This window comes from Serinus canaria, chromosome 2, assembly GCF_022539315.1.
Source record: "Serinus canaria isolate serCan28SL12 chromosome 2, serCan2020, whole genome shotgun sequence".
NCBI lineage: Eukaryota > Metazoa > Chordata > Aves > Passeriformes > Fringillidae > Serinus > Serinus canaria.
In genome coordinates, this window is record NC_066315.1 from 70,123,226 (window position 1) to 70,146,770 (window position 23,545).

The 23,545-nt window shown below is 36.7% G+C and overlaps 1 protein-coding gene across 5 annotated transcripts in view; it reads right to left on the reverse strand.

Moving 5' to 3' along the window:
* Window positions 1-23,545, reverse strand: part of RELCH (RAB11 binding and LisH domain, coiled-coil and HEAT repeat containing) — a 75,843-nt gene that overhangs the window by 7,464 nt on the left and 44,834 nt on the right. For 2 of the 5 annotated variants that reach the window (XM_030228867.2, XM_050970685.1), the window contains 16 exons: window positions 22,456-22,546; window positions 18,686-18,757; window positions 17,756-17,896; window positions 17,088-17,252; window positions 16,246-16,393; window positions 14,231-14,387; window positions 13,141-13,264; window positions 12,370-12,418; window positions 11,905-11,984; window positions 11,013-11,119; window positions 10,311-10,410; window positions 6,293-6,375; window positions 5,305-5,368; window positions 3,624-3,762; window positions 3,154-3,270; window positions 2,358-2,446 (listed from right to left, as the gene is read on the reverse strand). In XM_030228867.2, coding sequence (XP_030084727.2) covers window positions 2,358-2,446; window positions 3,154-3,270; window positions 3,624-3,762; window positions 5,305-5,368; window positions 6,293-6,375; window positions 10,311-10,410; window positions 11,013-11,119; window positions 11,905-11,984; window positions 12,370-12,418; window positions 13,141-13,264; window positions 14,231-14,387; window positions 16,246-16,393; window positions 17,088-17,252; window positions 17,756-17,896; window positions 18,686-18,757; window positions 22,456-22,546 — 1,726 coding nt within the window. Of the gene's footprint in view, window positions 1-2,357; window positions 2,447-3,153; window positions 3,271-3,623; window positions 3,763-5,304; window positions 5,369-5,550; window positions 5,634-6,292; window positions 6,376-10,310; window positions 10,411-11,012; window positions 11,120-11,904; window positions 11,985-12,369; window positions 12,419-13,140; window positions 13,265-14,230; window positions 14,388-16,245; window positions 16,394-17,087; window positions 17,253-17,755; window positions 17,897-18,685; window positions 18,758-22,455; window positions 22,547-23,545 lie in introns of those variants that run through there. The other 3 variants (XM_050970683.1, XM_030228872.2, XM_050970684.1) reach the window with 3 other exon arrangements.

A 23,545-nucleotide genomic window follows, 5' to 3' on the forward strand; every position in this document is an offset into this window, starting at 1 on the left:
CTGCATAAATGGAAAGTTCCTCTGCCACAGGTTCAGAAGAAAACTAAATACTTTTTTGAGACACTAAACTTAAAATCTCAAAACTACAAGCAATTAAAATTAGTATTGCCTCACCAAACCTCAATATATACAACAAAGGAAAAATACTATTTTTAATCTCTAAAATACAGATCAGTCACTAATGGTTACTGCCAACTGATAACTATTTTAAAATGTTTTTGCATAAATTAAAATGCTGGTTTCTGCCAAGTCTGCAGCACACCCATTAATTACACTGATATGGCCTGGTCTGCAGACCTGTGCCACTGCTCACTCTATTTATCCACAAGTATTACTTCAGCATTTGAATAATATTAGGTAGCACCCTTGAGTGTTTCAGAAAGTGGCATTCAAACAGGACTACAACTCTTCCTACTACATTTGCTGGCCTCCATTTGCATAAAATGTTATACACATACTTAATGCTCAAGAGTACAGAGGTACAAGAAAAATACATTCAGAATTTTTGTTCTGTATCAAAAAAGCCCTGAAATTTTCAAGCACAGCCACGATAATTTTTGTTACTTGTCATTTCCACCTGTGCACTGGAGCTTTCCTACATTTCTGTACATCTGAATCCAGATGTTCAAAATATCAAGAATATGAAGCCTTGATCAAAGAGGAGAATAATTCATCAAGGACCAAGGATCATTTCAAGAACAGGATGGCTTTCCCATCCATTGCACAGCTCTTCTGGGAAGGCTGTGTAATTCTTGGATGAAGTGGAGCAATTCTTGCCTCTTCTACAGATTAATTTCTAAATTTCTACATTATGGCTTTGCACATACTGCTCAGACCTATTCCCTTGGGTTCTCCTTGTTTGATCATAGGACTGATTATGAAATCACATCTCCTTAAAGAGAAATATTTTAGAGTACTAACTCTATATTTAGAGACACTTAAGAGACTTAACATGCTGAAGTCTTATAAACAGTACTGCAGTATATGGACTAAATATTTTTACCAAGTACTGACTCACTACCATGCAACTCAAATCCACTTACTTTGAAAACCCATAGAAGGTAAGTGGAAAATGAGGGAGAAGGGACTTGACATTGAACTAGAGATGCTAGTAAAGTATCTGAATGTCTGCACAAGGTGAAATGTTACCTTTAATGTTTCCTTTAAAGATGAAAAGGTCTGACCTAAATACCCAACTTACACTTTTATTTATATGAAAGAAAGGAAAACAAGTATGAGGTATGAGTGGTAAATGCTGCCAGACAGGACCACACAAGCCAATTCCACAATGTTGCCCTTCCAAGATAAGCATAAACTCTGTACTGACGTTAAAGCCATTAGAGCTAAGGCTCTGTGATTCAGAAAATGTGTATTTGTCAAGTGATATGTCACTTGAATAATGAGTAACACCACAGAGGCCAAAACAGTGAAAAAAGGCTTAATTCTGTTTATGAAAATGTCTAATTATTTGAGACAGTACATGACATTCATTTCAGAAAACATGATTTTCAGATAGAAGGCTTCCAAGACAGACACTAGAACTCACTGATCTCAGAAGCCTCTATCATTATGCCTATAAACATCCTATTGAAGTGGGAAGCTGATCAAGCCCTAGATATCCATTTCTACAAAAAAAGGATAAAAATTGTAAAGCCTGTAGTGAGTTTTCTAACCCACTGGAGCAGGGGTAAATATTTTTAATTTTATATTGCTCTCTGGCTAAAAAGCCAAAGCACTTGGCATTATGACTGAAGTCAATTAAGCGCAGTAATGCAGAATGTGGTAATGGAGAATTGAGAGCTGTCTTTACCTAGTGATTTATTTTAAATCCTATTCCACTCCTCAGTTCCTTCTCTGACTACAAGATTCAAACTCAATCAAACCCCTTGTTCTAATTCAGGGTATCTTTTGAACTGACCATGTCTTTAAACCTTAGAAGTTACATTAAATACAAAAATGAAGAAGCAGTATTCGATCAGTTATCCCATTGGTAAAGAAAATGAAACTTTTGCTTAACTGAATATATTGTAACCAGTGATTTTAGTGCATCCTTGGTTTGATTAACATAAAGATCGTAAAAACATTTCCTTTTTCTTCAGTCTAGGAAGATCTATGTTTCTACATGCATTTCTGATGGTTGAGTATTTGTCTGCAGAGATTCTCAGCTCAGAAATATATTTTACAAGAGTTTACTGGTTTTGAAATCACGTGACCTATTCTTATGAAAAAAACCTCCTCAATGTCATGTTTTGAAACCACTTATTAGCAGCTCTCCTTAACTTCTGGTTTTAAATGCCATCACATTTCAACTTCTGCCACCTACATTTCATACTCAGTAAACAGAGTTTACTGCTCACCTCATGCTCTGGAGAGAGATGTTCCATGTCGGTTCGTAAACACTTCAGTCCTGGTAAAAAGTGATTGACCATTAAATCCTCTGAAATAACTAAAACCCAGGTTGTTAAGGTATTATAAGGATTGCCTTTGGAAATTATACTTTTTTTCTGTCTTCTGATAATGTTGCTTTATAGAACACAAGGGCAGCAGCAAAACTAAGAAAATGGAACAGCATTTGACACTTCATGGCTAATAAAAAGGAAAAAAGATCTTAAACATATTTAACATCAGGTATTTCATATAATACTTCCAAGATTTTTTTCTTGATTTATTGAGCACACAGCCTGGACAGCTGACCCAAACTGACCAGAGGGATGTTCCACACCATATGATGCCTATTCAGATATAAAAACTAAGAGAAGGTGGTGGTGGCGGGGCAGGACACCATTTGTTATTATGATGTTTGTGTTCTGGAGTAAGTGCTATATGTGCTGAAGCCCTGCTTCCTGGAAAATAACTGGATATTGCTTGCTAATGGAAAGGGTTCCATACATAACTTATACTTTATTAAACTGCCACTATTTTGACACAAGTTTTTCCTCCATCTGATTTTCTCCCCCACCCTCACCCATCCTGCGGAGGACGGGAAGGAGAGTGGCTTGGGGGGCACTTGATGTGCTGCTAATCCATGATCTTGGAAAACCTCCCCCTTATGTTGAATAGATCATGTTTTATATCACAGATTCAAAGACAAATATTAAGCTTCTATCACCACCTAGAGAACTAACAGCTAGACTTCCCTTGGAAAAAGGATACAGCAACAGGAAAGAGCACTGTAGGACTCGAACAGGTGGGTAGCGATATCCAATCTCTTCGAATCAACAGACTGCTGGTTGTTGACCAAGGCTAACTTGTGCAAGTGTGGAATAACAACTGGAAAAGTAAATACAGGAATAAGTATTTAAAAGTGCTTTCCACAGACTTGTTTAGCATTAAACAGGTGCTATGTGGCAACTGCAGGCATTTGAAACTTCACACATCAGCGTGGAATAAGAACTGCAAACAATTGCTTTTGATGGGATTGCCCTTGCAAATTTAATGGATTGACTCAAACTCGAAATAAAAATTTGCGGTAGTACTACCTAAAATAAAAAAGTACCTTGGAGTACCTTTGAAATAATAACAGTTTACAGAAAAGGAAGAAAAACCCCATCAATGTAACCAGCATACCTATTAGCTTTTGGACAGAGAGAAGAAGACTGCATCTTCCCATGGATGCAACTTACATTCGTCTCTAAATCTGGGCTCAGCGTTAGGTCCAACTCTTCCAAACGTTTTTATGATTTCTGTATGTAAAGAATGTTGGTCTTGATACTGAGGGTCCTCCAGGAAAGATGCCAGCTGCATTTTTACTCTCTCCAGAAGCTTCAATATTCCCAGAGAAATAGAAAGAACACAAAAGAATCAAGATGCTAGAAACTGTTATGATCAGTTCAGAGTATGTTTACAATTTTCTGTACTTCAGATGACAGATCTTGGACTTTCTTCTAATTTACAGATTTTTTTCTAGGAGGATGTTTCAAACTCCTCAATGCACCTCTATGTTTTAAGGACTGTTATCAGGGTTTTAATCTGATCTGTTTTTTAACAACAGACAGGTGCTCCCATATAGTTGATTTTTCCTCCTGAGATTTCCTTGAGTCTGATACTCCCTTTTTTAACCTGCTATTACAGTTTCCCTCTAACTTAATAACTAATAACTACAGAGTTGTCCTGTTAAATTAGAAACCAATTAATAGCATTTTTTGTAATGTATGTCAATTAGTAGGTTGAAATGTTTTTTGCAGAGGACAGAGATGCAAAAGTAACTATCATAAAATCAATGGAATTAAAAAGATTCCTTCAACTAAAGGCTAGAAAACAAAAAATGAGATAGGCATTTAATTTGGATTCAAACTTGAAAAAAAGTAACATTTTATGATACATTTTGGAAGGTGCTATCACCTCTGTACTCTAAGGCTTATCATAATTAGTGCAATGGATACAGTAATTTCTGTGTGGTAACAAAACAATGTTCTTCCCAACTGATTATAGGCATGCATTCCAAGCTGCAAAATTCTAACTTTTCCATCGTCCAAATTCGTGTGAGTCATCACTGACTTGACTCACATTACTCACATTTCCTCAAACACATTCTTTTAGAATATGTTGAAATTACGGGAAGAATGCAAGCTCTGCAAAAAGCTGCAAGGACTTACAGAAGAAATTTGATTGCACAGCTGTTACATGAAACAAAATCTAGTTTTCTACTGTTTACAGCAGAATCCTGTCTTCAGAATTCTTATCTATTACCACAGTACCATCATTTAAAAAATGAGGAGGAATTGCATCTCTTCATTATCTTCAAGGAACACTTTGCTAATATCATTATGTCTTTCAGTGCCATCTTGGACTAAACCAAGGGCTAAACCAGCAGATATTACTGGAACAACAAGAGTCTTGTGCTCCTCTAAAGTATTTGGGAGCCAAGTAGGATACCCTGAAGCACCTAAAAAAGTACAATAAACAATAGTACAATATGTGGATGTTTTTGGTCACTATTTTAACATAGAACTATTTCATTTGGAAATAATGGAGTTCGATTTCACAACTGTACTGGAGAAGGTTAAAAAAAAAACATTTTGAGCATGGGATTTCCCATCTTCTAGCACAGGCCTCCCCCTCTACTTATCTGTCTCTGTTTATGTTTGATTGAGATTTAGAAGGAAATGTTTTTATTAGTTACAAGGGTTGGTTTGTTTAGAGAGGCAAAAAAAGGCCATTGCAAAACCTGAAAGCACTTTGGAAGAGAACATGACAAAGAAAGAAAGGAAGAATTAATTACTTGCCCTTTCTTTAATTCTGAATTTATTAAAAAATCATTCTCTTCTTAGGCTCCAAAAACAGAGGTGAGCACGGGTGTCTTACCTCTCTCTGAGTAACAGTTTCCATGATGGTCCCAAAAGCAGGGATTGTAGCAATCCTTACTGAACTACAATGGAAGAATAGGGTCTTTAAGATGTAATCAACACCAGAAAAAGATTACTTAAATAAAAATTTAAAAATTAGTACTTTTAAGTTACATTAGTTTCTAGCAATGACAAAGGAAAAAAAAAAAAAAAAGCAGACCAGGAAAAAGACAGGATTAACTCAAGGTCTCAGTCTGAAACTCACAATTGAGGATCACTGGACAAGGTAACAAGGGCCGGAGCAACCCGCTTGTCAACTAACGCTTCACTCATGCCTCGAAGAGCCAGCTGGAAACCAGTCAACATGCAATAAAAAACGCTTTGGTAAACGGGAACAACTGGGTTAGCTGTGACTGAGGATGGGCAGGCAGACTCTTGGGGTTGTTCTGGGTTTAGTCACCCACACAAGACATTAAAGCCACTAAGACTATTCATGCTGGAGCATCTGTTAGTAACAAGTTGTTAGTGAGATTAGCAAAGCATCCCTCCTTAGCTTGAAAGAAATACCACATCAGAATGTCCATGAAATGAAGTGCCACGGTTGCCTATCAGAAATGAGATGCAGCCAAAACCACTTTGCATTTCATTAATGCAGGTGATACTTAATTTTGCAGTAGCAAAGCTGATAGTATTACAGAATAGTAGTATTCAGCTTTCTGCCAGAAATGATGTAAGCAAATTTGAAAACTGAGAACATTATTATATATAAACAAAAACTCAATTACATGGATTTAAGTTTTCTATTTAAAGTTTATTCAGCATTTTTATACAGTTTAATTCCAAGTGTTGCAGTAAACCTTTTTATTTAGAAATAAATTATTTAAAGGCTACTGTCCTTTAAAAAGAACTCAATTTTTGTTCAGCTAGATTAAGAGACACAAGTGATGGCTATTTCTTTCTAAGTATTAAGAGGGATGCTAGGTATATAAGACAGTCAGGGAACTTACATTTCAGGGTCACTGGAGAGAGTAATGAGAGCAGGAACAACTCTCTGAGCTACCAGAGTTTCATGTACCCCCTTCACCAACAGCTGAATGGTCGGAGCAGGGGGGTATCACAGGTGATGCACGGAAAGAGCGAGCACAGTATCATGGGAAGAAGAACGGCAAAACCAAGAGAGAGAAAGATAAAACACAAAAAGCAAACCAAAATTAGAAGCTAAGCAAATACTGCTACACTAGAGCTTCATAAATGCAAAGGCATGAAGAAAGCTAAAGTGGTCTGGCAATTAGCACAAACGTGATGAATTCAACAATACAACATTTTCTTTATTTTCAGATATTTTAATACTTGAACTCAAACCTTTAGCAAGTACTTGCATGTTTTATTTCAGATATGATTCTAACTATTAATAAAGTTATGTACAATAAAGTACTACAGCAATGTCAATTTGAGTTTGATGATTTCATGTAAATGCTGTTCCTAACTCAACACAACAGTATTTATCATAGTAGGTGGCTGCTGCATGCAACACAGAAGTCTTGACTAGGCCAAATGTGTGTAGATTTCCCCACACTGAGTGACACTTCTCACACCTTTTACAATGAGACAAATAGCACCTTCCCAGATGCCAAAATGTTTTCCTGAAAATCATTCAGGACTCCTTGATATTTAACAACCATCCAAACAGTATGAATGCCGGTCTGGGGAGAATCCTTGAACTATACATGAAATGTATTTCCTCGAGTCTTTTTGCAAACTAAGGAAGAGAAGTATTTGTTGAAGTGCATCCCAAACATTAAAAGCTTGAAATCATAGTAAACCTCATTATCCATGAACACAACAAAGTTGTTTGAATCCAGATGTTCCCAGGTGATTTTTTTACATTACTTATGTAGTTATACACAAGCATTTGCTGCATACATTGCAAATGCCCTTTACATGCTTTCTTCATATGAAAACCTACTAATTTGCAAACCAAGTTGCAAACTTTTTTCACATTCAACAAAATGGTAGGTTTTGTCTTAATTAATAAAAAGAGGAAAGATTAGATATTTCCATTTTGTGTCTCATGTAAGGAAGTCTGCATGTATTTGATGGTTTAAGGAGATGAATATAAAAATCTTATCACTAAGTTTATATGAGAAATGAAATGTCTTTTTAATATTTAGCTATATTCTGATTACTCATATTGCATAATGGCCACAAATTCAATTCTAAGCTATTCCCCTGGGAAAAGCAGTAGCTGTCAGTACATCAGTACCAAAACCAGACAGTATTTACATCCTCTAACTAGAGAAGATTTTACATTCTGCTATTTGTTAAAGCATTCCTGCTTTACCAACTCTGAATTCAAACCCAAGTAAGCTGTAAAATATTGGAAGGAACCTGACTTTTCAGAAGCTTCTATATAAAGGACTTACTCCTATTAAGCATCATTTATGTGTGCATGTATATATGTGCATGCACGAGTGCACACAGACATGGAACAGAGCATGGCCTCACAGACAATTTTACTGGAGAAGAAAGAATGAGGAGAAGCTGTGTAAGAACATAAGACAGTATTGCTGCAAAGCACCTGGAGTGGCAAAGTTGCAACATCCTATACTTGTTATTCAGAAAGTATTAGGATGTCAGTTCAACTACAACATTTTAACATCAATACATTTCACAATTATTTACATTGGCAACAACTCCAAGTGCCAATCTGTTGAGTTCATGGGCTACTCTTCAAACAGCTGTTAAGGATACAGCTCACTGTTTGCTTAGGATGGTTTAACTCTCATATATAGCTTTACTAATTTTCACATTTATTAAAATAGAGAATGCTTATAATTTTCAATCTTGGACAAGAAGAGACTTGAGTTTTCTTTATAAACCTTCATTTAGAGAAAAGCCTAGCAGTTATACAGTGCTTTGAAAAAAAACCCACCAAAATCTTAGGATTTGTATAATTAGCAAATAATTTAGAATGATCTCAGCTTCATTTCTGTCTGGTCTGCCACATTTTTAAGAATGGTAAAGCATGGTGAACAGATGCATTCCATCATACAGGAAACAAAACATGCTTTATAATACAAGTGTCATTCTGAAGATGTGGTCCCAGCCCTGAACTCAAACAGACCAGCAAAGAAACCTGATGTATAAGTCAACTTAGATTTATTCACATTCAGATCAGAGCAATCAAATCTGTTTCTATCAGCATTCAAATGGGAAGCTGCTGACTACAAACGTTAATACAGAAGAAACAGGAACAGCTGGTGGGCAAAGCCATGTAGCAGCATGAAAGGTTAGAGTGAGACAGACAATGTAAATTGTTATCTTTTTTTGATTCCTCTAGATAATTACTTACACATACTACAGCTTAAAAATGGTAGCACAAAGCTTCCAGCCCCAAAGGAGCAAGGGAGTGGAAAGGCCCCACATCACTTCTGTGTCCTTCCAACCCTTAACAGACTGTAAAGGTTTGGTAAAGCAGTCAGACCTGCAGTCTCTGTGCTGCTCAGAATTTTCACTGTTCTCATACAGCAGTCCTGCAGATTGCATACTCTTCATCCTGTTATCTAAACACTGGGCTTTGCCATTCAGCAGCCTCTGAGGTTACAGAAATTCCTCAAGTGATGGAATCTTCCAACAGTGAAACCACTATTACTACCTCTTTGCACAGGTGATTTCCCAAATTTACATAATACCATGTATAAATATGTATGCCATGGCTATCCAGGAAATAGCAATATGCTACTATTTTCATGTAAGAAAAGCATTTACAAGAAAGCTGCTGAGGCTTTGATAAAAATTGAAATATGCTAAGAAACAAGATATGAAACAGCATGCATAGACTGCCTAAATATAATCAACATGCAGCTGAATTTGAAAAGAAGCTGCAACCAAGACAACAGCCTGTTGTAACTGGGGTGTTTCATATGTTTGGCTAATATTTATTAGGGAAAAAGAGCTTATTATTACAAATAGGATATAAAAAATGCATTTGTGAGAGGGAAAATATGCAAATAGATCGTAACAGCATCCAAAAATTGCCATTTCCTTTTTAAAAGGAGGGGCAAAAAAACCCCAAACCACCAGCAAAAAAGGACATTGTTGGATGTTTTCACCTGAAGTCTCAGGATGGAGCTTGTTGTGGTTGTTTACTGCTCTTTCTGCCCTGACTTGCAGAGTGTCACTAAAGAAAGCTGATGGATATGTTAAGTGCTCTTTTTTTCAGAGGCAGAATTCAGATCTGGTTTTGCAAATGGATACAAGATGTCAGGTTCAGCTAGAGGTCCCCTCCAAAGCTATCCAAATGAGACATAAATGGAAAAATGCCCAAAAAAAAAGAGAAGGAAAAAGTAATGGTGATTAGAAATATGTGTTTCTAACATGCAAAGGACAGAAAGTTCTCTCTTTGTTCAGCCAATGGAGTATGTCTCAGAGTTTTTGCATATGCCTTTTAAAATGAACATTTGATGAAACAAAGGCATGATGTGAAAATAAAAGTAAACTGACTAGGTATACATTTCAGTCTTTATTCTGACCAAAATTTATAGATATTAACAGAAAAATGAAGCTGTCATTATGAGACAAGTAAAGTAACTGTAAATTATTTTAAAATTCTTTTAATTTCTGCAAAAAATACAGAATTATATGTGTGTCTTCACCATCGTATCTGGTACAAAGAAAACTAGTTTGAATTACAGTGCAAGTGCCTTGCATTAGCATACACAAGACCTACTGAAATTGTTAAGTTGTATATTAGACTAGTGAAGATGGATGTGTTGAATAGCAAAAGCAGAAGTTAAAACTCAGAGATGCTTATTTTTAACTACAAACCTGCAGAAAGGTGTGCTGCTGAACAGAGAACAGATAAAGAAACAACTGAACAACGACCTCCTGCTCCATCACACAGTACACAGCTTATTTAAGTTGTTTGCAATTATTAAGAATGTAGAAACATTGTTTGATTGATCCCTGTTTTAAAATATAAACTCTAGTTTTAAAAAAGTGAAAAACAGTTTGGAGAACACTTACCTCAAACATTCTAGCAGCCGTACACCGAACAAGAGCAGAAGTATGGACAACTCCATACCACAAAACAGTTAATAGTAGCTCATGATAAGCTGGGTTTGCACTAGAAGAAAACAGTTGGGCAACTGATCAAACAAAAATACTCCCAAGCCCTGGATGTGTTTTTTACCTAAAAAAATGCAGTCTTAAGAATTCCTTGTTCAACAAATCTTAAACTCCAGCATTTATCCTTTCTGAAGGATACAAAATACTTATCTCATTCTGAAAGACTTGCAACATGTTGCAGTCTAGAAAATATGCTCCTTTTAAAAGTTAATTAAAAGAGCCCCAAGCTCAACTTTAAGAACAAAATTTTCAATGCAAATTTTAAATGCAAATACATTTGCAAAATTTTAAATGCAACTACATATCTAGAACAAATGACAATAGTATGGTAAATACAAAATTAATTTCCATTGTACTCTGAATGAGTTATTTTTGTTTTGGAAATCTTTTGTTTGGATTTTGGTGTTCCTCTTCTACACTTCAGATTTTAACTGCTACATGTTTAACCTAGAAATTACATTTACAGCAGGGGAAAACAGCAAGTATACACTTTAATCACCCAAAGCATCACAGTTATTAAAAATTACAAATAGATTAGCAGCTTTTAATAAAAGCTTCTAATATATTTAGATGTAGTTAACCCCAAGGTATATTCTTTACCCTAGTTCCACAAAGGAAGCTTTCAGACTGTCAAGAGGAGCATGGGACAGCGAAAGCATGGTCATTACATCTTCTAGGAATCCAACTAACAGCTTACGGTCTTCTTCCTGAAAGAAGGGAAGAAGGGAGTACAGTGATGAATGTGCTGGAAGGATTGCTGAGGTTATGATGGAAACCTACAGCTGCAGAGGACACAAACTATGAAAAAGAACAAACGAGATTAAGCATTTAACAATTTTCTTAGGAACTTCAAAAATGTGTTTAAAGAACAAGAGCCTTTCAAAGCAAACACACGAGATTGTGTTTCATCTACTAAGCACATACTCATGCATAAATTCTTTTCTTAAAGAAACTTCTAAGAACAGTACTTAAGCACATTTATGATTCCTGAAAGTTTATAAATCATAATCCACTAAAAATCTGTAAGATTATCAAGAATTTATTTGTTTTCCCTGTAAGATATGTATGTACTAGAACTTGACTGCTCGTTGCTGGAAGATTAGGTAAGATTTATAGTGTGCTTGTTTTAGTACTAGGTAACATGAAAATTTTAAGACAACAGCTAGGCTTCAAATGGTAATTTACCTGTTTCAGTACCTGCTTTGCACCATGACTTTTGCCAAGTTCACAGTTAAGTGGCTGAGAACCCGTTTCAGGAATAACATTAATAGAGTTTTGATAGAGGGACACGGTAACACATGATCTAAATGTGCATCACCCCCTGACTAGAAAACTTTGCTTGTAATGCAATGTATTTACAGCTGCCCATTCATCTACCTATCTTCAATGCACAAGAACAGTAAGTTTTCAATGAACACAGCAATGCTTAGGTATTTTTTTAAATAAGTTTCACACACTATTACACAACAAAGAAACAGAAACCCAAACCTACCTGAATATAACATGTAAGGACCCCTGTTGCATAGATGGGAACTGTGGCTTTTGTTAGCACTCCATTTCCTGCTGTGGAATCTAATGAAACACAGTGAAGAATTGAGGTTTTATACATACATATGAGTATAGAATGTATATATTATCTATAGTAGACTTACATGTGTGCATTTAAGTATTATGGATTCAATCACCTTTTGATATATACATGAAGAATTTATATGCACATATACAGAAACAAGCTTAAATAATACTCAGGAGGTATTTGGATTTGAGATTAGTTTTTTTACCTTACACACAATCTTCAATTTCAGAGTGTTCCATTCAGATTAAGACAAGATTTTTCAACATTTCATAAAGATGACAAATATGAGAACTGCAGCCTGACAATGTTACTTGAACAAGAGAATGAAACTTTTTTCCTGTTGCAGTTAAGATCAATTTATTTCAGTAAAAAGCTACTTACCTATGTTTTCCTCAGACAGTCTTAAGATTTCCTGGAACTGTGGTTTTACCTATGCAAAGGATGATGAATCTCATGTAAGAATTGGTCAATGGTAATTGACCTGTTACCAGTGTCAATTAACTTAGAAAAATAAAAAAAATTGCAAAACACACAAACAAAAAAAATCCCCCAAAACAAAACAACAACAATCCCCTCTCTGGAGGTAGCATGTACTGCTAACAGAGTTTTATCATTAGGTAATCCTCTCACATTTGACAATTTCCCTTGAAGTATTTTTAAATTTTACTCAAAAGTTATTTTATTGAGAAAAGTTATATAATTCCTTGATAAAAATGTTTAGATACCACCAACAGAAAATATTTCAGGCTGGGAAGACATCAACTTCAAATTTTTAAATCAAGTAAAGCTGAAATACTTATGTACACTGCAAAGAGTGATCAGTATGCTGCTCTGAAGAAAGAAAGTTGTTAAATAACCAGAATTAGGACAATCTCTCCTACTCTCTCTGTCATTCACAAAGGAAATATGAAGAACATAGTTTAAAAAAAAATTGTCCCTGGTTGGGCAAGATGAGAAGGCAATTCCAAAATTATCAAAACCAGAAAAGGACACAAAGAGAGCTCTAAAAAGAGCAGGTTTGAATGTATTTATGGAAAAACATCAATGTGACATTAAAATATAAATGGTCACAAACTGTGGGTTTTCCAACATACTGTAAATATAGAGAATAAATGTTACTAAGTATGTAGAATATTTAAAGTAATATCTTACCTTAGTGTTTGTAAAAATTTTCCCAAATGTCCTACAAAGTCTCCAGAAAAATCTAGAGAATTCATGGACACAGGCAGTTGATGCTACATTGATCTTGCCAACTATTTCTATAAGCTGTGGTAGCCTAAAAATCAGAAAACAGGATATTAACCACTGCTCTGACTTTTTGCTTTTGTCCATTTACATTTGTATAGATTTATTGCTTATATTAATAAATACATGCACACACAGAGCACTGCTGGTTCTAATAAAGTTAGCTACATGTTCTGTACAATTCCTGACCCGTGAAGAAAGCAAGGGTTTAAGTGCCAGAAAAGTCTGACCCATATTTTCAAACATCTGTTGCTATCATGAGATGGAATACAACAATCTTTACTTCACAACAGAATTAACTATACTGATGCAAAAAGAAAAGAAACAAGTTTTCAGAGCAAATTGTTACCTTCATGTTCTGCTAGACTTGATATTTTCTGAATAAAATCAAAGGCAATTCAGCATGAAAATTAAAATGCCTAAAATAAAAGTTTCCTCTTCTGTAATTCTCAAATGCAATCATTCTTAGCATTGTTATATTCAGTAATTGCTAAACATGACCATGTATTGTATTTGCAGGGAAACTCCCCAATGATGGCAGGAATGATGAATCTGACTCCATCTGACTCTCAGAAGGCTAATTTATTACTTTATAATCCTATATTATATTAAAGAATAAATACTATACTAAAGAATACAGAAAGGATACTTACTAAATGCTAAAAAGATAATAATGAAAAGTCATTACTCTTTCCAGAGTCTCGATACAGGTTGGCACCAATTGGCCAATGCGTCACAACAACTCACACCAGAGACCAATGAAACAATCATCTGTGTGGAAACAATCTCCAAACACATTCCACACAAGAGCACAACATAGGAGAAGCAAATGAGATAAGAATTGTTCTCCTTCTCTCTGAGGCTTCTCAGCTTCCCAGGAGAAAAATCCTGGACGAAGGAATTTTTTTAGAGAATGTGAATGCCACAGACCATGCTTAAGAACTATTAATTTTGACACATTTTAAAAGTAGGTATCCTAAAATACAAATTAACTCACAGCTGATTGACTACCCATAACAGAGTCTCCCAGCCTGTGGTGCCCTCATGTTCCAGCTGATGATCATACAGCTGCAACAGCACCGCCAATTGTTCGCGGCTTCCAATGATGACAGCGACGTCCTGAAGAGGCGACACGGGTCGGGGAAACCTAGTGACTGTAACAGCAGAGAACAAGCAACCATGAACCACAGAAGATAAAAATACCACACAGGTGATGTCATAAACAACAGCTAACAAACTCTGAAACTCATTAAATGCCTTCTCTATAAGGTTATCACCTTGCTTGCTAAAAATCAGTGAGTTAAAATAATCTCTGAAGGGATTATGTAACCCTCAGTTAAAAAGAGAAAAAACAGGGAGATTATGCTATGATTATTATTGCCAGCACAGACTGACCAAGGTCAAACCCTGCCTGACCAACCTGGAATGACAATATCTGTGAACAGGGAAGAGCTACAGATGTCCTATCTGGTCTGCTGTAAGGCCTCTGACAGTCTCCCAAAACATTCTCTCCAAACTGGAGAAATACGAATTTGATGGATCAGCTTTCCAGTAAATGAGGAATTGACTGGATGCTCACATCCTGAGGATAGTGGTCAATGCCTTAATGTTTGGATGGACATCATTTGTGCCTCTCAGGGATCCATACTGAGAGCAGTAGTGCTCACTCTCTTCACCAACGACACAGGCAAAAGGATCGAGTGCAAGTTTGGCAAGTTTGCAGATGACACCAAGCTAGTGGTGCAGTGACACACCTAAGGGACAGGATGCCATCCAGAGGGACCTGGGCAAGCTTGAGAAATGGGCCCATAGGAATCTCATGAAGCTCAACAAGGCCAAGTACAAGGTGCTGCACCTGGATCAGGGCAATGCAGGCTGGGGGATATGAAGGGATTGAGAGCAGACTTGGGGGTGCTAGTCAATGGACATGACCCAGCAATATTTCTTTGCAGACCAGAAAATCAACAGTATCCTGGGCTGCATCCAAAACAGCATGGCCAGCAGGATGAGGAAGGTGATTAGCCCTCTGCTTCTCTCTCATGAGACTCCACTTGGAGTGCTGCATCCAGCCCTGGGATGCCCAGCACAGGAAAGACATGGACCTACTGGAGCAAGTCACAAGGATGGCTACAAAAGTGTGAACAAAGATAGAGCACCTTTCCTATGCAGAAAGGCTGAAAGAGCTGTGCTTGTTCAGCCTGGAGAAGACTAGGCTGAAACCTGAAACTTTTGAATTTGTTATTCAAGTAGTAACCACACAGTGAAAAAGTTCTCATCTTCAAATTTCTCAAGTCAGATAGATGAGCCTTACCATGGCATCCATTTTCAAAGGAGTATCAGACAATAATGTATCACTAGCTACTTTCCAATTCTCCTTTGTTACCCTTTCTTTGCATCTTCACACACAGGACTATTATCAGCATGTGGCAGGTGTCACCAATAACATCTTTAAAGTATTTGCAACAGAAGACAACACTCCACAGGCTAGGTTTGCTGATCTAAGGAAAACTTCGCCATGAGGCTATTCAGTCATTGAATGGTTTGGGTTGAAGGCACCTTAAAGATCACTTAGTTCCAACCCTACTACCATGGGCAGGGACACCTTCCACTAAAACAGGTTGCTCAAAGCTCCACCCAGCCTGGCCTGGAACACTTTCAGGGATGGGATGGTCTTGTAGGGTATTACACAGATAACAGATGGTGATGCTGCTGCATTATGCTGTGTTTTTCCCACTCCATAAATTTGTAAGAATTAACTGAATCTGAGGCTAGCCTTCCTGAGCTATTATTGGCTATTAATGGAAATCAGTTCTTTAAAAACCTTTAGGAAGTACAATTAAAAATTGTTTTGCTTTCTAAAAGCTTCTTATAAGAAGTAGAGAAAAATAGATGGAAGTCGGTTTTTTTGTGATAATAAGGTATCTCAAGCATAGCAAGGGTTGAAAAAAGGAAGCATTACTTAAGAATTTACTAAGGCAGACCAATATAAAAAACCAGAAATTAATAATTTACCTTCTATTTGTGGTACTTCTCCCTGAAGTTTAGCCTTGCTTGTAAAAGGTGCATTCTGTAGCACCAGTGCAAACAGCGAGGGAATCAAAGACTGCAGGGCGGACAGATACATGTGGAGCTTATGTTCATCCAAGCCATGTTCTCCTTCCTGAAACAAACAGGACATTAATTTGGAAGTTTTCAGTTTGGAAGATCTGTTCCTTAAGCATGTATTCCCTGGCAACGCATCAACACATCTGTGATGAGCTTCTACCCAGACACACTAATTATAAAGCAATTTAGCCTAATCATAAGCATATTTTGCCACTCTTAATTCATCTCTACTGAAAAGATTCAAGCAATATAACCTTTGGCATTTAGCAGTCCATGCTGATGAACAGACTGATATTTTGAAAGAACATTTTTCAGCACATTTTGGAAATGTGGATCCTTTGCCTCAGAGACCAAGGCACCTAAACTGAATAAACAAGTCACCTGTACTCAGAATACGAACATCTTCTTTCATTGTGTTGGATAGTTATGAGGCACACAATTTTTCCAGAACTTCTGAGATATCTATCAAATGAAATGTGCAAACTGGATCCTAACTGGAAATGACCTAACTTAACCGTTCAAATCTACTTTTTGTGCTTATGTAATAAAAACTGTTTACCAAAATCTACACAATTTAGACATGGGGCAATGCTATAAAGATACAAAATAGAACAGTATTAAAGAAGAGTATGTTTAATTTGGGGGAGGTTTGGTGTTTTTTCCTTGTTTGGTTTTTTTTTTCCTTCTTCCAAAGTACAAGTGAAGAATACAAAGAAAAATATCCAATGTAGAAACAGCTGAGTACATACCCTGAGCAATTTTTCAATTTTATTAAGCAGTGTAGGTATAAGATGGAACTGTAAATTTCCCAGTTCTGTTGTCCAGGCAGCATAAGCAGGTAAAAATACCTGATGTGTTGCACTAACCACACGTTCTGAAGGGTCTCCTAAAGCTGAAAGCAGCAGTTCAAAACCCTGGTAAAAGACAGTAAAAGATGCAATTATTTCCCAAAAACTGATACACACATTTTTTACCACTCTGCCTTCAAAAACTCAAAGAGAAAAATTCTTTATTTTCACTTATGTGAAACATTATTGGGCAGCATTAAGCTGAACTACAAGTAGGCTTTGTTGTAGCAAACGAATCTGTGTTAGTAAGTGATGATGCCAAACTGGCTAACAATATCAGATGGGCAGTGAAGTGGTATGTTCTTAAAGGCAAATTATGAACTATTAGACCAACTTCTGTATAAGGCTTACACATGAAATTCTAAGGCTACTTGTAGTTTTTCTGTTTTGTCTTGGTGATATAGTAAAATCAACATTAATATAAATAATCAACTTTTAAAAGTATCTTGAAAGATTTAATAAAAATGCAGGAATTTAAACAATTGCCTATTATCATACAAGCTCCTGCATTATTTAAGAAATATCTATAGAAAGCATTTTACATATAGAGAACCCAAACCAAATGATACCTGTTGATATTTATCTGGATCATCAATATAGCCCATAATGATGCCAAGGCTTTTGATCACAGCTTCTCGTACCAGATCTGCCTTATCTTCTGTTAGCATTTGTTGCAGCATGGAAAGCACTAATGAACTACGAATTTCTTTCTGTTTGTAAATGAGAAACACATTTGTTAAAGCCAATGAAACAAGAAATGTGGATTTATATCAACTATAATAAAAAGTTCCCACTTATATTAGTGCTCACAAACAAAATCCTTTCTTCTAACCATAAAATCCTTTATGAATATTACATGTTCAGCTTTCACAATAGAAGATGAATGAATATAAAATGTCAGTAGCTTCATTAGAGAGACTTTTATCCTACTAAGCACAGAACTAAGGTCCTTTCATTCACATGGTACTGAAACTAACTAACAGCAATAAAACTACTGTAGGCCTAGACTTTAAGTAATCATTGCATTGCTAAATTGGAGAAAATGGGTTTTAAGTTCCCTTCCCCCACCCTTTCTCTGAAGCTTCAAATTCTAGTTTACCACTGACATAATTTCACTGCTTCTAACTGGCAGCACTCTTGATGTAACATTCCACAGTGTCTGAAGAATGCTACAGCTAGGTGCCAATTCCTTTTTCATAGACAGTTTCCTTAATTGGTCCTAACTATCTTTTCTTTACCTCTTTTTTACTGAAATGAATATTCATATGGTTTTTAGAAACATTTTATAGCTAGATTAACCTGTATTTCTTCATAACAAACTATTCCTTCCTAAAGTGACTTAATGAATCTCATGTGTGATATCAAGTAGAGGACAATGTGACTGTCTATGCATAACATACACACTTGGTGATATTTAAAACGATAAAGAAAGCTTACATTATGCATCAGATTTTTACCCTGCTTTCCCTAGCAGGTTTTTGGAGTCTGTTAATACTTACTGGAAGGTACGGGGCTAGAGCTCCACAGGATTCTGCTACCAGTAGCCGTCGCTCTGGGTATTTGTGGTTGATCTGGTAAAGAGAAACAGATGGACTCTACGCTTTGCAGTAACCAGCATTCAAAATCTGGTTAGAATGAACCGCAAAGGGGTGCACACCCTGTTAGAGAGGTGTGTCTCCACCTCTTCAATAAACAGCGACTAAGCTCACAGAAGTTGCACCTGGGTACTAAGCAGCCTCAAATTCTTGCACTGAGGCATAAATGTGAGGCAGTTGTCCTATAAGACATAGCTTATAGTGGGGAAAGAGTCAGAGAAGCACATATGCAGGTGAGAAGCATGTACATATAAGCAATAAAAAGGAGAGCAGCATATGGGCTGCTGTACTCTAAAGAATCCGCATAACTCCTGAACTGGCACTACATGAAATATTTTGTCTTATGAAGACTTTCAGGAACACTGCTCCTCCAAGAGCTGCACAAGTGCCCTCTAGTGCTCTGAGCCAAGCAGTGTAGCAGAGCTGCCCAGGCTTGCTGAGCAATCAGTCAAAAGAAGATACCTGTAGAAGCCTAAACACATTTGCATTCCATTAAAGTTCTGCTCTGAAGTCCAGCATAAATATGGCACACCTCTAAAAACAATTCATATTACCAAGAACCTCTTGATCCTGTGATATTTCCCCTTTCTACTCAAAAGTTGCTTGAAAACTGTGCCTTACAAATATAGTTTTTGTTATTGACACTTTGGAATCAAGTGTGCATTCTGGTGGAGTCATATTTAGCTGTTCGTGTAACGGCTGTACAATGGAACAATGAAGTGTTCCAATACTTTGTGAAAAAAAAAGTTTATAGTACCATGCTGAGAGTAAAATGTGAAATTTTTGATGCTGTCAGATAAAATAGGATATGCAGCATTTGGTGCAATTGTTCCTTTCTTGCTATATAGTGTATAACCTTGGTGAGGCAGTTATCTCACCATGAAAAAAGACCAAAGTACTCACTGCCTTCTTTGTCTCTATCTTGAAAGACTTGCCTTCAATAGTCTGAGGTCCCTAAAATCCATGCCAAATTCTGGCACCAGGAGGACTTTTGGCAGAAACTAGCAGGACAGGAAATATTTGAAGAAATTGGACATACACTAGTCTGTGGGCCCTGATGGGGATGTACCCATGAGTGCTCAGGGACCTGGTTGATGTCATTCCAAGAACACTCTTGACAATTAACAAAATGTGGCAATGGGGCAAGCTCCCGAGGACTGGAAGAAAGTAAATGTCACTGCTATCCTCAGGAAGGGCAAGACAGAGAACCCAGTCAAACACAGGCCAGTCTGTCTCACACCAGCTCCTGGGAAGCTGTCAGAGCAATCAGCCTTACAAAGCACTTCCAAACATCTGAAGGACAAGAAGGTGGCTGGAAATAGCCAGGATGTATTTACATAGAAAAAACAACACAACCAACCTGAAAACTTTGGGATGACTGGCTCAGCATACTCAACTATGATGCCTGACTCTGACTGCTCTGGTATGAAATTATTGAGAACTCTCTCAAGAATCAAGTGTGGAAAAGATGATTTCAAAGAGACTTAAACTAACAAATCGAAAGCCTCAGGACTAAACTGAAGCCTCAAGCATGAGAATGTTCTTTGAGTGTGTCTATCATTATTTTGCATTCATTAATCAGTAGAGCATCTGCAATAATTTTTGGAAGTAGGGAGATTTCACAGATGAAAACTCTTATGGGACAAATATGAGGCTGCTTTAAAACCTACTAGGCTGTGAAAGTGGTAAGGCACTGGAACAGGTTGCCCAGAGAAGCTGTGGATGCCCCATCCCAGCAAGTACTCAAGGCCAAGTTGGATGGGGGTGGAGCTAATGGTCTTTAAGGTCCCTTGCAACCCTAACTTCTTTATTATTCTGTAAAATCTTTTACTTATGTGTCATCTTTTCAAATGCAAATTCCCCACTGGCAGCAGAGACACACATCATCTTCTGGAGCTCTGCCTGAGGGAAACAGCAATGACTCATTTCAGCTGGTTTTAGGTGGTCTAGCATGGCAATACAAATATCACCCCTGATATTGCAAAGACGTACTGGAGGAAAAAAGACTCAAATTTCTGTCAGGTTTTTGTTCAGAGAAGATGAGTAGCCCTTGGAAACTAAATGTAACTAAAATGTTTATTATGATTTATTTTCCTTTTGTCTTTAGTAAGCAGCATTCCAATTTTGGAAGCCAATAATTGGTCACTAGTTTTCACAGAGCCTTCAACTAAACTGAGTAAGTTACCAAATTTTACCGGCAAAAGAGCAGGTAGAGAGTTTAACAATACTAGCCTGATAACTGAGCTCCACAATGTATCGATGAAAAGGATGAATTTCCTGAGGGCCCAGACCTTTGCATCTGTAAACATACTTTGGCTGGAGACCAAGAGCATGAATCCTTTTCATGATTTACACATCTACTGAAAAAAGTAGAAAATTATGTCCATGCTAGAGTTCCTTCTACAAACTCAAGACTTGTGACAGTGAGATTCAGCTGGTATTTCGCTGGAGAAAATAATGACCTGGTTCCAGTACTGCCAAACAAAGTCTGGCAAACTGCATTAAGTAAGTGCACTGTGCCATATGACTTGGCAGTCTGAGATGCTGTACTTGTACAGTTGGACTCATTTCTCTTTTGCACCAGCAATTAGCAAGAAGTGGATGAGAAAAATGTGCTCTTCCTGAAGTGAGATAGTTTTTTTTCAAGCACAGTTTAAATTTCATGAGGACTAAGAAAACAAAATGTTGCTTACAAAATTAGACAAAAATACAGAATTTTTTCTATGGCTCCCTTCAAACTACTACTGTCATGAGACCTTCACCTAATCAACAAATACATCAGTCATTCACAACAAGCACAAATGCTGCATATAATTCGTACTTCTACTGTCAGAAAGCATTAAGGCTATTAAAGTTTAGACTTTATTGGGAAACACAGATTGCAGTGTTATGCAAGGAACAGTAGGAAACTACCAGACCAGAAAGACTCTGCCATCAAAGCAGGCATTCCCACTCCGTCATGGCTTAGTTAATTCGTTGTCTTTTCAGACAATGATGAACTCCCTTTCCTTCACTGTGGTAGGAAAATACAACATATTTTCACCTGAACTCATGTTGTTCTGCTTCGATGTCTCAGATGAAACAGTAAAAACATTTTGGTTTGGTTGTTCAGTTACTTCTATTATTTTGGAATATCTGTGAAAAAGATCACTGTGATTCTACAAGGGACATGTAAACTTCAGGCTCATCTCACAGGTGCCTTTCTATGAGAGACTTGCCTATGAGTACTTTGGTCTTTGATTTTCTGTTTGAAGAATTTAAACTAGCTGGTGTGGACACTGCTCCAGGGACTTCATACAACATTACAAAAATCAGCAAATAAAATCTTTGAATGAAAATGGATTTCCAACAGGCTGGAAGGCAGAGTAAAAATTATAAAGGTACCTATCTAGCAATATGCTACACGACACTGATGATGAACACATGCTTATCTGCATTTCAATATAACAAGCTTATTCAGGTACAAGCAGGTAACTAAAATCTCTCTAGTCTTTAATAGGCTTTCTACTTCTGAGGTGTTTTTAATATTAGATAAAAATATATATGATGAGAACAAAGAACATCCAAATATCTTTCTGAAAACCAAACCCAAAACCTCCCCCTTGAACAAGTACAACTCAAATTTATGAACTTTTAACTGATTTTTGAGTGTAAAGCAAACACCAATCAGTTACCTGCTCCCAACACTGCGGTAAAAGTTCAGCTTCTACACGTGTTGGTCCAACATGTCGGGCAAATGCCACGCAGCCAGTCAGTATCATCTGTCTGAAAAGATAAATTGCAAGCTTTAACCTGTTTATAAAGTTTTATCATATATAACATATATTCCTTAAGTCAGGAATAGTGCATGCTGACAGGCAAAATATAGCTGTCTGCAGTCAAGATTTCACACCATCCACACTGACTTTAAGACTAAATATTAAATTGAAAGCCACTAAGATCCCTGGTCATTGCAGGGTGGGGATTTGCTTCCATGACCTTCAAACATCCCTTCCAACCCAAACTATTCTGATTTTACCTTGTTTTATATTCAGAATGCCTTTCCAAAATCCTGCAGATCCTCAACTCCATAAACCAGTCTGAGAATCCCTGATTTGGGTATTTCAGATATTCTGAAGTCTGAGATTGGGAGTCTCTGACTAAATTTCTCATTTCTTAGTACTGAATACAATCATGCAGTAAAAGGATCTAAATTACCTAATACTATTATAGTATCAGTATTTCACTGAAGTAAATTGATTTTATATAGAAGCATTTGTTAGATTTAATGAACTTTCTTCAGAGCAGGCAGCTTCTTTTGCGACATAGCTCTGCAACATTCCGACATGCAAGTTACTGTCATCTCACAAAAATTGTGAGAAATTTTTTAAAGCCCACTAAAAAATGAAAGCAAGTAATCAACCAGTAGAATCTATGATCACCTGTTATTTGTATTCATATACTTTTTTACCTTTCATTAAAGTTTGCAGGAAATTGCCATTGTTCCATCAATTTTATAGGCATAGAGGCATATATAAAATTTCAGTAAGACTATAGTAAATTGTCATTTGTGATATTTTATTTAATGACTGTCTATCTTGCTAAAATGTTTTTACTTCTATTTTTCCTGTTGATAGGATTGGAATAGTACCAACTTTGAATGCAATTCACCAATTCTATTTACCTTTAGAGCCTACATGAATTATTAAATACCCAGTTTCAAATGACAATGTGTGGACATGAGAGTAAATTTTATCATTTCCTCAGTAAGATTAGGACACCACT